The 13,107-nt window shown below is 39.1% G+C and overlaps 1 protein-coding gene across 1 annotated transcript in view; it reads right to left on the bottom strand.

The window, feature by feature from the left end:
* LOC139717980 (uncharacterized) overlaps positions 1-13,107 on the bottom strand; it is a 93,903-nt gene that overhangs the window by 11,069 nt on the left and 69,727 nt on the right. The window contains exon 16 of the mRNA XM_071629464.1: positions 2,279-2,452. Coding sequence (XP_071485565.1) covers positions 2,279-2,452 — 174 coding nt within the window. The remainder of the gene's footprint in view (positions 1-2,278; positions 2,453-13,107) is intronic.

Genomic DNA, 13,107 nt, shown 5'->3' with positions numbered 1-13,107 from the left:
GGCTTCAGAACCCTCTTTTTGCTTAGTATAAATGGAGTATCTGATTTGACGTTCAGTGAGATTTGTGTCCAGCAGAAAACATAAGCACTACACTCAACTGCAGCATGCAGTGACTTCAATATGCCAGGCAAAAAATCTAATCAGCACTTCACTGCTTTATTTCCTGTCCATCTGAGTAAAGAGTTTTGGCCATGTCTCTCTCACAATATAAGCTCAGGTTGGTAACAATCCCCCCCTCCTCCCATATTTTTGCACAATCCATCAATCACCAAAATCTTTGACCAAAAAAGGATGAAACCCATGCATTCATAGGCCAGGGTCTGTAGAGAATGTATGTTGTAAGGATGTCGTATCTTTTTCAAAGGGTTGAGGGGAAAAAAAGGACCTACTGTCATCCTGACAGTGATTTAATGCCACATTGCTTTGTGGCTGTGCCTGGGAATCAAAGTACATTATGTCTGTGACAAATAGTATGACAAGGAAAAGTATAACCATCTGCCAACTCTGATTGAAATTTGAATAATGCTGTGGAAAGGCAGCGTGACAGGCAAAAATACATGAACAATAGGGAGAGGTTGGAAGCAAACAGGCAAGATAAATCATCCATGGGGGAACAGACTAACCAGCAGTGTGCGTTAAAGAAAATTGAATGGTGCCAAGGTAAGGGAAATCAAACGCACGGCGATGACTGTTGTGTGACGCATTGTTTACGTGTATGGTTGACAAATTTTGCAAGGAAAAGTATGAAAAAAATTTGAAAAAAACATTAACCTGGGATTTCAATGATCGAGCTACCTGCATTTCATGATTCTACTAAAGAGGAAAAACAGAAGGGGATAGTTTTGCAGAGGCTTGTAGTGTGTGTTAGCGTTTAACTGTTTTCCTATTAACTTCTTTTTCCCATAACCATGAACCAGTCTTCTTAGTAATTAATCAAGAAAACATTACTTTACCCAGATTTCATGAAATTCCCTATGTGACTGACAATTGCACAATTTTCTAAACAGAAGGGGATAGTTTGGCAGAGGCTTGTAGTGTGTGTTAGCGTTTAACTGTTTTCCTATTAACTTCTTTTTCCCATAACCATGAACCAGTCTTCTTAGTAATTAATCAAGAAAACATTACTTTACCCAGATTTCATGAAATTCCCTATGTGACTGACAATTGCACAATTTTCTAAACAGAAGGGGATAGTTTGGCAGAGGCTTGTAGTGTGTGTTAGTGTTTCACTGTTTTCCTATTAACTTCTTTTTCCCATAACCATGAACCAGTCTTCTTAGTAGTGAATCAAGAAAACATTATTTTACCCAGATTTCATGAAATTCCCTATGTGACTGAGAATTGCACAATCTTCTAAACAGAAGGGGATAGTTTGGCAGAGGCTTGTAGTGTGTGTTAGCGTTTAACTGTTTTCCTATTAACTTCTTTTTACCATAACCATGAACCAGTCTTCTTAGTAATGAATCAAGAAAACATTATTTTACCCAGATTTCACGAAATTCCCTATGTGACTGAGAATTGCACAATCTTCTCTTTCTCCACAAACAAAGACACACATTTGCCATCCATGCCTGTTACCGAGGATGACGCTTTCACACTACTAGCCAATGAAAACAATGAAAGTCATCACATCAAAATAACAGTTGCCATGCTCTTCAGAGGGGAGAGTCAACCAAGATGATGTCCATGGCCTTGACTCAGGAAGACGAACTGACAAATTAAGCAGCTGAATAAGCAGTTAGCACCTAGATACAAAAGTACTAAAGACTGTCAAGCTACATCAGTAGACCATTTGGTTAATTCCCGTAAAACTTTTCCTTACTATAGGTTGAGACAACCCACAAGGATTCAATCTACAGGGAAGTCCTTGTAAATTTTGTAATGGACCTGTCAGGTTTCTGCCATACAGTAGTTGATGGACAATCAACTTCACTAAAGCAATACTGAAATCTCTAGTGACTCTTTGAACAAGACCCATCATTTCCTGTAGGCAATAGATTGAAAATACTGCCATCCTATGTGACGACCAAGGTGATACAATAGAGATTTGGGGGCAATATTCCATCTCTACTCATAGACAGTTGGTTTCAGGACACCTCTGGCAATGGGGAGCGAGGGTGATCCAGAAGATTCCCTTACCAGCAAATCGAGCCCAGCAAGAGCAGCCCAGCGAGAGCTACTATATAGTATTCAAAAACATAACAAGCATGTCTGTGAGGTGCTGGGAAGAGAGGTGGGGCTGGTATAGACAAGGGGTTGGGTGTGGCTGTATAGTTACCTGCATCTGGGAGGACCAGTTTGATGGGGAGAGCCAGCTGAGTCAGTGTGTGCTGGTAGATGAGAGCTGAAAGGCTGCTGAAGACAGGCTCATTCACGCACCCCTTCAGACGCACCCCCCTGGCATTGGGCTCAATCAAGAAATGCCTCACCAGCTCACTCTGTGGGTCACCTCCTACATGATTGACAAACAAGAAAAAATAGAGAAACAAACACAATGATAAATGGTGCACATGTTGAGATTCAATAATGGCTTTGGTAGTTGCAAAAAACAATTTCTGGATGCCAAGGTCTGAATGTTGTCTTGACGTAAACCTTTGAATGATTATGCAAAAGATGTATGCACATAACTGTTTTTACACCAGTTAAACACACACATACACAGAAGCCAAATCTATCCAAAGGTTGTAGAGTGGTTTCCTCACTTCATGTTCAGAACTAATCAGAAATGAATATGAGCTAGAGATATTGTGCTGATGTAATATAGAAGGCTACTATGATGTGGCCAAAGATAACCTGTCCTGTTACTCCGGACAACAAATTGTGATTCTGAACCAAAACTAAACTACTAAAACAGAGTCAATTCTTCTCCCCTTTTTACTACTGGTAATCCTAAGCCCTTGCAAGTAAGAAATGGATCCATGGCAGCTAATTCCAAAGTGTGGATCCATCACTGGATCACAGGAAACCAGAGCCTCAGCTTCACACCTGTTGATTAACACTCTTTACAGCCACCCCCACTTTGGGTCCACTGCCAAGAACAGAGGGGAAAGTGCCCCAACCTATCATGATTTATGACCCAGGAGAAGGGTCATTTCTCCCTCACAATAACTTCTCACACAAAACTCTTTACATTGTCTCATATCCTTGTAGCCCAAAGTTCATTAGCCTATTATTCTGTTAGAAATCAATTGAGAACTGTTCACAAAGATAAAAAAACACCCTTTGTGTTCTCTCTCAGAAATTGTGGAACTGGCAACAGTTAATCACCTTCATGGAGTACAGGTAAATGAGGTGGCGAGATACAACATAGGCCAGGAAGGGTCTACAGTGACTGTGTTACCATTCAATATATATGACAGGACGATTTCTTGAACCTTTTGTTTACAAACAGAGCAAGGATGGTCCATGAGGCTGTTGACCAGTTGAAGTGACCAAGGAAGTGTGACACCTCCTTGAGGTGACCAAATGAATGCAAGGGAGGATGTGCTCCATCCAATGACAGTCTCATGAACCCACATCTACTGACAGCCTCACAGACATGCTGCTATTGATAGAGGCAGTCCAAACACAGTACAACTAACCTGTGCCAAGGATTTTAGGTCACTGATTGTGATCGGAAACAAGTAATGAATTATTTTGCAAGGTCTACCTATGGATTGTCTGGAATGATTTAGAAATAATGCTACTGAAGCCTGCCAACTTCCTCAGCCAAGTCCTCTAGAGAGAAAAACTACAGCGCTTTGAGCAGGATATACTAGTACTTGGTGAAACATTGGTATAAGTGTTAAGTTAAGCAAAGATCTCTGAAACTATCCAACTATGTGAACTGAAAAATGAAATCAACTCCATGAGCAGACCTGAAAACAGAACAGTCAAAGTTCTGTCTCCTTGCTTCCATGGACAGGGACCTGTAAAAATTACCTTCATTTTCATTTTCATCAGCAGGTAAGCAAGCTTTCAAACAGGTCTTGCATTATGTACCACTGTGCATTGAGCACTGAAAGCTAACAATATATCAATGTACAAAATATGCGAAATCAAAATTTTTGCAGAAACACTGGCTGCCTTGTAAGAAAACAAAATGTGGGAAAGGAATAAAGCTGTGGAAAACAAGACACTGACCATCCCAGGTGAACACAGGACTTAATGAGGGAAGAGATGGTCTGTGGTGGGGAAGGGTCTGAAAATAACTCCTAAGTGCCAAGTTTTACCAATTTCCTGTTCTAGCCAGATGAGTGATCGTCTACGATGAACTCGGCCATGAAAGGGAGAGGCAGGTGGATTGGGGTGATGCAGAGATGACAGAAAGGTGAAAGGAAGAGAGAGAGAGAGAGAGATGGATAGATAAGAGTAGGGAGATAGAGAGAGAGATATAGGGAAAGAGTAGGGGAGATAGAATATAGGAGAGATGCATAGACGCTGAGAAAGGAAGGAGACAACCTAGGAAGGTGATTGTAAGGGAAAAGTTTGAAGGTGGTAAGGAGCACATAGAGTTGACTGCCTGAGATGTGGTGAGAAATGAAAATATATAAAAAGGTAAATGTACAGGTGAATAGCTAAACACACAGATCCAGAATGAAGGACTAATGAAGAGAATAGGAAGAAGGAAAGGGACTGAGAGGATACACGTGTTGTTGATGACACTTCTGACTTGGAATACATATGAAATGTTGTCTACAGTCAGTTGACATTAAGGTGACACATTTCAGCGTATAAACCAGTTCGTTTGTTAAGGGGGAAACCTGCCACTACCACCTGCTATATTTTTGTTTCACATGATTGTTGTTTTAGGGGCCTTAGACCGAACATTCATTTATATTCGCTGCATTATTATTCCTTTATATATGACTGACATCACAAACGGTAATGCTATCACTGGGAATTGCAGGCTTGATCCACAGGAATCTAATTTGATTGCCTGCTAAACATGTCATTCCAAAATTTGTTTCCTGTAGAGAAGAAGAGGGGAGCAGTAATTAGGGGTCGAGGGGTGGGGGGGGGGGGGAGGGCAGGAGTGAACCCCTGTATATTCGATCCAAATAAAGTGATGAGTCAGAACCAAATATGTCCATGAAAAAGGAAATGTCACACCACAGGATTTATGTAGAGGACTATCAGAGAAGAGCAAATATTGAGGAATTTATATGGAAAGTTCACAAATCCCTCCAATTATAACAACAATGATGCAATCCATGGAGAGTTATCCCTCCCCCCCCCCCCCCCCTTTGAAAGAAAAGTTTGGAAAAATATATGTTGGAGACTTTGTATCCAGGGACATGACAAATTGAATAAAGGCTAGATTATGTGTTGATGCTCCAACAATCTGGGGATTGGTTGTTCCATAATGACAAGGATTACCCACAAAGTATCAATGATCCATTGCTAGCCTGTATTCATATTGGCTTCCTGCACGCAAAACACAGACAAGCTATTTATAAGGAACTTGCCATGCCACTTATTGGATGGATTTTGTATCATTTTATTTCAATCACGAGCATGTAATCACAGTGAAGTGTTGAACACAGACAGAAAATTACTGTGGACAAACACTATGATTATTATGAGTAGTTCATACAATGGCCGAGCCATCATTTCTATTCATTCTATATTGCCTCTACATGAAGAGGTTTCTTTCATTCCAGTTTACCAAATATAACAGGCAACTGTGAACAAGCTTTTTTGAAAGAACAGCTAAGGTTCAAAGAGAACATCTACCCCGACAACCCCCCCCCCCAAAAAAAAGACCCCACTAAACAAGACAAAACAAAATAATACAATGCAATACCATACAAATTTTTTGTCACCTCTCATCATTGATAGCTCTCACTTGCACAAAATACCAGTTTCATTGAGTGTCCAACAGTTTACACAGACTCTTTCTAACATTGCATGTTTGGTTAAACTTACACTTTACAAAAGAGCAAACATCTAAATCATGATGTTACTATAGAGTACAAAGTGTGATGTCATAGCAATTCATTATCATGGAAACTGGTCCTAAATAACATCATCTGGCCCAAGTGTTTATGCACACACTTGGTTCCAACTCAAGCTATCAGAAATGACTGGGACATCATCACTTCTATTCTCTATACTGTGTTTTATCTTCCTTTCTTATCCATTCGGTATGATTGATATACAAAGGGAGGCAACATTACATTAATATATTTCGGTTTTACTTCTATTTACAACAACCCTGTGAGCTTTTACGTTGCTTATCATAGTATTTTTCTTTACTATAATACGATGAGTTTGTTACTGTATATGTCTACATCGCAAAATGTCTACACAACACTCCAGACAGTTAGATGATGTAGACTCAAGGATCAGTTAAGAAAAGAGACAAGTTCCTTGAGAACATCCAAGATTCTTGCAGTCATCTCATGATGTTTTTAATCACCTGCCATACTTCAAATTTAATCATTGCCACAACAACCAAAAAAGTCTACATCATAACAGATTTATGTCTGAAATTCTCTTCAACACTGTGGAAAACAGAATCTTGTGTAATATTCATCCCCGTCATCCCTTTCTTTTGCCCCAACAGATGGTTATGACTTGGTGATGATGTTTCATGCACTGACAGCTGTAAGATTGTACAGTTGCATCATTTTCCCCCTTTTTTTCCAGCAGAGTTCTGCTTGAGAGGTCCAGGGGAACTCTCTCACTTGCTGCCATGTTACTCACTCACACTCACTCACACATACACAAAATGTCAGCACTCTGTTACTGAACAGATGGGGCCATCCTTCGCCTCAAAATCCCTCTTTCTTAGAAGGCCCGTTCACACAATCAACTTAAAAAAAAAAACCCAACTACTTTTGCAATGTGGTAAACCTAAGAATCTTTTGCTCGAATGCAAAAATCTTAACTTATCACCATTCGCACTGCAATGGAAAAATCAGTCCATCTTAATTTATTTGGGAAATCCTGCGATAGTATGACTTGCGCAGAGTGTGTGCACACATGAAAACACAAAATGATGCAACTCACATCATTTGACCCAGGACGAGGGTGCCAAGGGTGCCAAGGGTCATACTCTGGTCATTGTCTAAGCATGTGCAGGTTGGAGATTCGAAGTGCTTCCAGCCAAATTAATATTTTGGGGCCATGAGAAATAGTGGCAAATAAAGTCTGATTTTTGCATTGCGATAAAACGCAAACAAACAAGATAACTCTTGTCACAATTGAGTAAAAATTGCATCATCCTATTAAGTCGTTGTGCACAAGATAACTTTTGTGTGTGAATGGGACTTGAGACCGACCATCGGTTCTGAAGGAAAGAGATAGGAGAAATAAAGAGAGCAACAACTCTGGAAAGGAGGAGACAGAATTGAGTAAGAATTGTATCATCCTATAACGTCCTTGTGCACTTCTCAGGGTGACATTTATTTGTAAAGGGACGAGTGATGAAGCGCAACTGGTTGCAATGAGTGACACACAAACAGTTGGTTGCACACGCGTGTCACTCTCATTTCTATGATTAACTTTGAAGACTCTCAATTTCTTTCCCCAAGAAACAAAGCCAGAAATGCCTCTATTCTAAAGACATCCTACAAGTCTTCTTCTACCCCAGCAATTAGTGTAATGGCAGCTTAAGCTCCAATACTAAAGGGGCTTCATATCTGATCTGATATCATTCGTTATCAGAAACCTGATCTCATAACTTCATCTCTGCCATTTTTAATCAAGGGTTCCAAAATGGTATTAAAAAAATATTGAATGCCAGACCAGAATCTTCCATTTTGTTAGGAAAAAGGCATAATCATTATAACTATATCACTATGATAAATTCCAGCTGCTTAGTTGGAAAAACAAAGTTTTGATATAATCTCCACATCCAGACAGACAGTCAAGCATGAGGATTATCTGCTGTTACATTAATTTTGGTTCCTTCCAGGCCTTACTCTCCATTCACACATTTTATCTCCAAACAGGCAGATTGCTTTGCTGTTCTGAGAAAAGAGGACAACCAATCATGCACTGAATATCACCGCCAATAAGCTTGTTGACATGTTTAAAGCATGTTGGAAAACTTGACAGAGACTCAACAGCTAGAATGAATGTATGCTATAATGACCAACAGTATTCTGATCACTGAGTCATCTCATATGGGGCTCATTCCTGGTGGCATATTTGCCATTAACAACAACAGTTCAAAATGCAATATGGTAAAGGTTGCCCAACAACCTAGCCAAAAGCCATCTGAAACACTGCCAGAATATTGCACAGCAGAGTGCAATTTATTAAAATTTTAAATGTAGGCCTACACCTGTAGTTCTCATGATTTGCAGTGTGGACTGTCACAGCAGAAAATGCACAATTTTGTCATGTGACTTCTACTCCTTCCCAACCTTTTGCCTAGATATTGTTGCATGTAGACATTAAAACTGCTCAGAAATAGAAACCAAATGTTTTGCACAAACCCAATAAAACAAAATTACTGTTTTTGACCTGGGTTTCTCAATATAACTACCATAACTGAAATTGAAATTGCTGCGTTTGTCAATACCTGGTGCGGTGACCACTACCAGTTAAATCTATAAGTGGCCATAACACACATGCCCCAAAGAACGGTTGACGTCTCAAGTGTCGTCTATAAATCATTTCCTTGTTAAGTGATTTCAAGAGGATGATTATTACAAGCTGGTACCTCCTAAGTATAAGTTTCATTTTTAATATCAATATCTTGCTTGTCGCTAAAAAAATATAGTAAAAAAAGTAAATTATCATTACTTTTTGTCTTCTTTTGGTGTGATGACCAATCACTGCAAAAGATTTGCAAAACCTTAACATCCAAACAAATGTGTACTAATATCCCTGCATGCTCATAAAAAAGGTACCAAAATTTGATTTCGAGATTGTGGCCAAAGGGCAGAAATTGGAGGAAACAGCTACGCAGGCAGGCACTGCAGCTGGTACCTATTACGCTGGAGCTTTAAGAGAGGAAATTTTGGATTTACCAAAAATATCTGTAGCAGTGGGGACCATGAAAGGGTATCTAATAAAGATCAGAAGTGAAAGTAAGATATGTATACTGCTAATCTGAAATATACTCTTTAAATAAAATCTTTAAAATACCTTGAGACAGATTAACAAAATTCTATAACTTTGTTTCTTGCTCTGTGTTTAAGCAGCTGCAACTCAAAGTGGTGTCAAAAACTGAATTGACTTGCAAAGGTAGGCACAATCTTTCTTGGTTCTTCCAAGATAGACTTATTGTTAACACATCTTCCAACTCCTTGTTTACTTCCATTTTGGACAGCGCACACAGAGGAATTTAACACTTACCATGTTATTTTTGTAAGTTTGGATGTGAATTTGACTCATGTTCCTCCCAAATGTGTTTTGCTATCTGCGGCCAATCATGGTCTAGGGATGTTTTCTACTTTTGCTCAATTCAGAGAGTTCATTTGTAATCTGAATGTCTTGACCTCTAAAATACAATGAAAGAGGTGGAGCCTAGCTTGATGTGATATCGCTTCCACCATGGTGTATACATATGTTTGTGACATAGCTGTCGTTTGAACTGTTTGTTGCATGCTTGCAGTTAGGGATCAGAAAAGCTAGATTTGTGTTTGCGTGAGATCACTCCATATGACTCTAAACAGGTGTATGAATGTGTTTATTTAATAAAAGGGTATGAACAAGTTCTCCTTTTGTGTGAAAAAACAAAACAATACACAGAGAGTGTCCATCACACAGAGCCACACACAGGTCATGAGAAGTGTGTCTAACAAAAGGACAGATGAATAATTATGCTTAAAACTACAGAAAGTCCACTCAAATCATTCATTTGCGCCCTATTTATTTGACCCATTAGCACATGTTACTTTGTTGACACCATCTCATCTAAAGCATTACAACATTTGATCAAGTAATTCATTGCAGCCTGTCAAAGTAAATTCTGTGTCCCCAGTTGACATGGATATCTCTCCCCTGGGCTTCAAATAAACAAGGCTTTACCAGGCAGGCATGAGTGACAAGGTTTTCTCTGCTTTTTGTATCCAGTTCTAACTGCCACATTATGACTTGATGTTTCATTTTCAACCCCCATCTCAACAACTAGGCCTCATTTCAGTCACCACGATCAGCCAGAGAGGATGCATCCAGGGAAGATACTTATCAGCCTTGGGGTGGAACAAAGTTTGAAAGAAAACCAAAAAAGAGTACAGCACTGAAAACCATATGCAGGATTGATCAAAAAGCGATTGCAAGATTTAGTGACAAGGACTTCCAGGGTGGAGGGGAAATTACCCAAGGATATCTGGGTAATTATCTCAGAAGACATAAGCATCTCTTCAATTTTTATCTTCATTAGTAATGTAAAAAAAAATTCACAAATCACAAATATGAACTTCTGGTTCATTTTTATTATGACAGGCAGGAATTTCATATCCATGTTACCTTAAATGGTACGACAAAACAGCACAAAATATGAAGTTTTATTTTTCTTTAAGGTTACGTAAGGTATTTCACAAATTATTTCCTGTGTACGGTGACTATAAGGTAGGAGGCATTTATGATAGCAACAAACATAATGGTAGAAATCAGTATCTGTATTCTTAGTATCAATAGCATTGATAGTATTGACAGAGACACTGACAGCATATGATGTGACAGTAATAGTCATTTCAGTAGTGGTATTTCAGTAGAGTCAAATGTCAACAGGACATTAGTGGCACTCTCTCTCTCAAAAAAAGAAAAAAAGAACAGAAACCCCCCAGTTTTCAAAGGGTTCTACACCTGCTGCACTGGGAAACATTTCCTATCTCAATTTCTGAGGGTTCTACACCTGCCGGGAGACACTTGCCATCGAGGGTGGAGGGGAGCATTTGGCCTTAACCCCATCTTCAGCACTACCCTTAACATCTATCCCCCTCCAATACACACTTAAAGCATTCAGCAGTCTCAAGTAAAAATGGAGTTCGGTAATCACAACATTCCTTATATTCTACAACTTGGTTCCGAAGGCAGTGAGCAAAGAAAGAGCACCATAAGGGAAAGACAATCCAAGTGACTTTTCCCTCTGACCATTAAAATCCTCTTTGCTGAGTGAGTATGCTCATCTGTGGAAGCGACAAAATGGCTCTACACTCTCTGTTTCCAATTGTCACCAATTCAGCTGTGACTCACAAATCCTCTTTTGACTCTTTCAGGCTGCATCCCAATAATACGCCTACTTAGATCACGAAAAATGAAGGTTAGCGCCGCCTGCCTGAATGGCTGCTCAGTCAGTCAGAAGAGGGCTAATCTGATCTTCTGTTCCACAACTTATTAAATAAAGGTGAATCCTACCACCTAACGAAGGAGACGCAGTCCTCAGATAAAGTAAAAAAAAAAAGGCAACCAAAACGTCTAACCCATGCAAAGATAGAGAAGACATCCAGAAGTCTGTGTGCCACGTATCATTATCATCCCCTCTCATCCGTTTGGGAAGTTACATTCTTTTTAACAATATGGGGCGCTGTGTTATCAACAAGGTTTCGGTTCCTTTCCTCTTCCCTTCCTCCTAAGCCCTCCTCCTCAGTTTCTCTGCATCATTCTAAATTCCTGGTGCCAACAGATGAGTCAAGGTCATGTGACATTCTCGTACAGGACATGGAGATGGCACATGTGTGATGCTACACTCTTTTGTCAAAGTACTTAGAACAGCTTTAGAGTTTTGGTGTAGAAGAAATAAGAAATTCTGTAGCAATTACAGTGTGACTCTTCTATGTTACCTGATGATAGTGATAAAACAAGCTGTTTCTCTTTCAATGCTGTCTCAACATGTTGTGGCACTTGCAATATACCACTGCCCTTGGTCGCAGCAAGCAATGACACTTCTGTATTACTATTCTGGTTATTTAAAAGATGGAAATTAAAGAGACAGGTAGGGAGAATATCACCGGGCAAGAAGTGTCTGGAGTCTGGTAGTGCTCATTTCCTCCCACTAAGGTGTTCACACAAAAAAAAAAAAAAAAATGAAGACCTGCCATGAATTTACTCTTGAAAGTAATTATGCTGTATCTTTCTTCTGCTGTGAAAGCAACTACTATTTTCTCTTCCTTGCCATAACAACAGCCACCGCTAAACATCTCCCATGAATATTTCATGAGGAGCCCCAGCTTGGAAATATCTCATCCATCCTAACACTATTCAGCATCATGGAATGGGAAATTCTCCTCATCGCCAGTGGAGTATCAGAACACTCATGATTGTTATGTAATCTCTCCTCTAGCATGAAAACGCTAGAGTTGGGGGAAGCAAAGAGAGAAAAAGAGCAAGAGGAATGACAATAGGTGACAAAGAGAAAGCAGAAAGAGTATAAGTTCTGCATGAGAAGGTTACGATTTACTCAGAGATGAGGGACAAGTTGGCATGAATACAACAATCCTAGTTATCAGCTAAGCAAAGCTCTCATGTCTACCTGGTAGATTTCACTCATAAAAGAAATAAAGAATAGAATAAGGTCCATAGAGATTTCTCTCTCTCTCTTCTCGTGTGCTAATCACAGCTCACTTGAAGATGGAAGGAAATTACTCCCCAATGAGCGAATCTATTTCAGTCAACCTCTGCACAGGATATTTTCTGCCAGTAAATGTACATAATGCTTTCTGTCTCAGCATTTTTATAGGTGCTGCATGTCATATAAAATGCTTTTAAGTAGGTTCCTTCATATTTCTTTAGCATTCATTCACAGATTCCAAACTTAACAGATCGACCACTATTATGTTTTACATATTTGCAATATTCTATGTATGTCATGTATTTCATTTAATTTTGTTATATTTGATGTAATTTTTCATCGAGAAATATGAAAATAAATTGAAATTGAAATTGAAATTGAATATAAAATGTAACTGTCAATCTCAAGAACAAGAAATTGGTCTCTTGACAATCAAAATGTTAAGAAACAATCATAATAAAAAAAATCATGTAACTACTTCACTCTCCTCTTTTGATTGCTTCTGTCAGAATACTTTTTCAAACAGAACTCTTGATAATAAGATGATTTGAAAAATGAATTCCTGCATCAAGTAGTTTCTCGTAACAAATTACCTTTCATCAATATAAATATCATATGTATCGATGAAGGACAGTTTGTTGATAAGTGGCACGGTG

This window comes from Diadema antillarum, unplaced genomic scaffold, assembly GCF_040938485.1.
Source record: "Diadema antillarum isolate AM-2024a unplaced genomic scaffold, OU_Dant_1.0 scf00000086, whole genome shotgun sequence".
Taxonomy (NCBI): domain Eukaryota; kingdom Metazoa; phylum Echinodermata; class Echinoidea; order Diadematoida; family Diadematidae; genus Diadema; species Diadema antillarum.
This window is presented reverse-complemented; position numbering and strand designations above follow the sequence as displayed.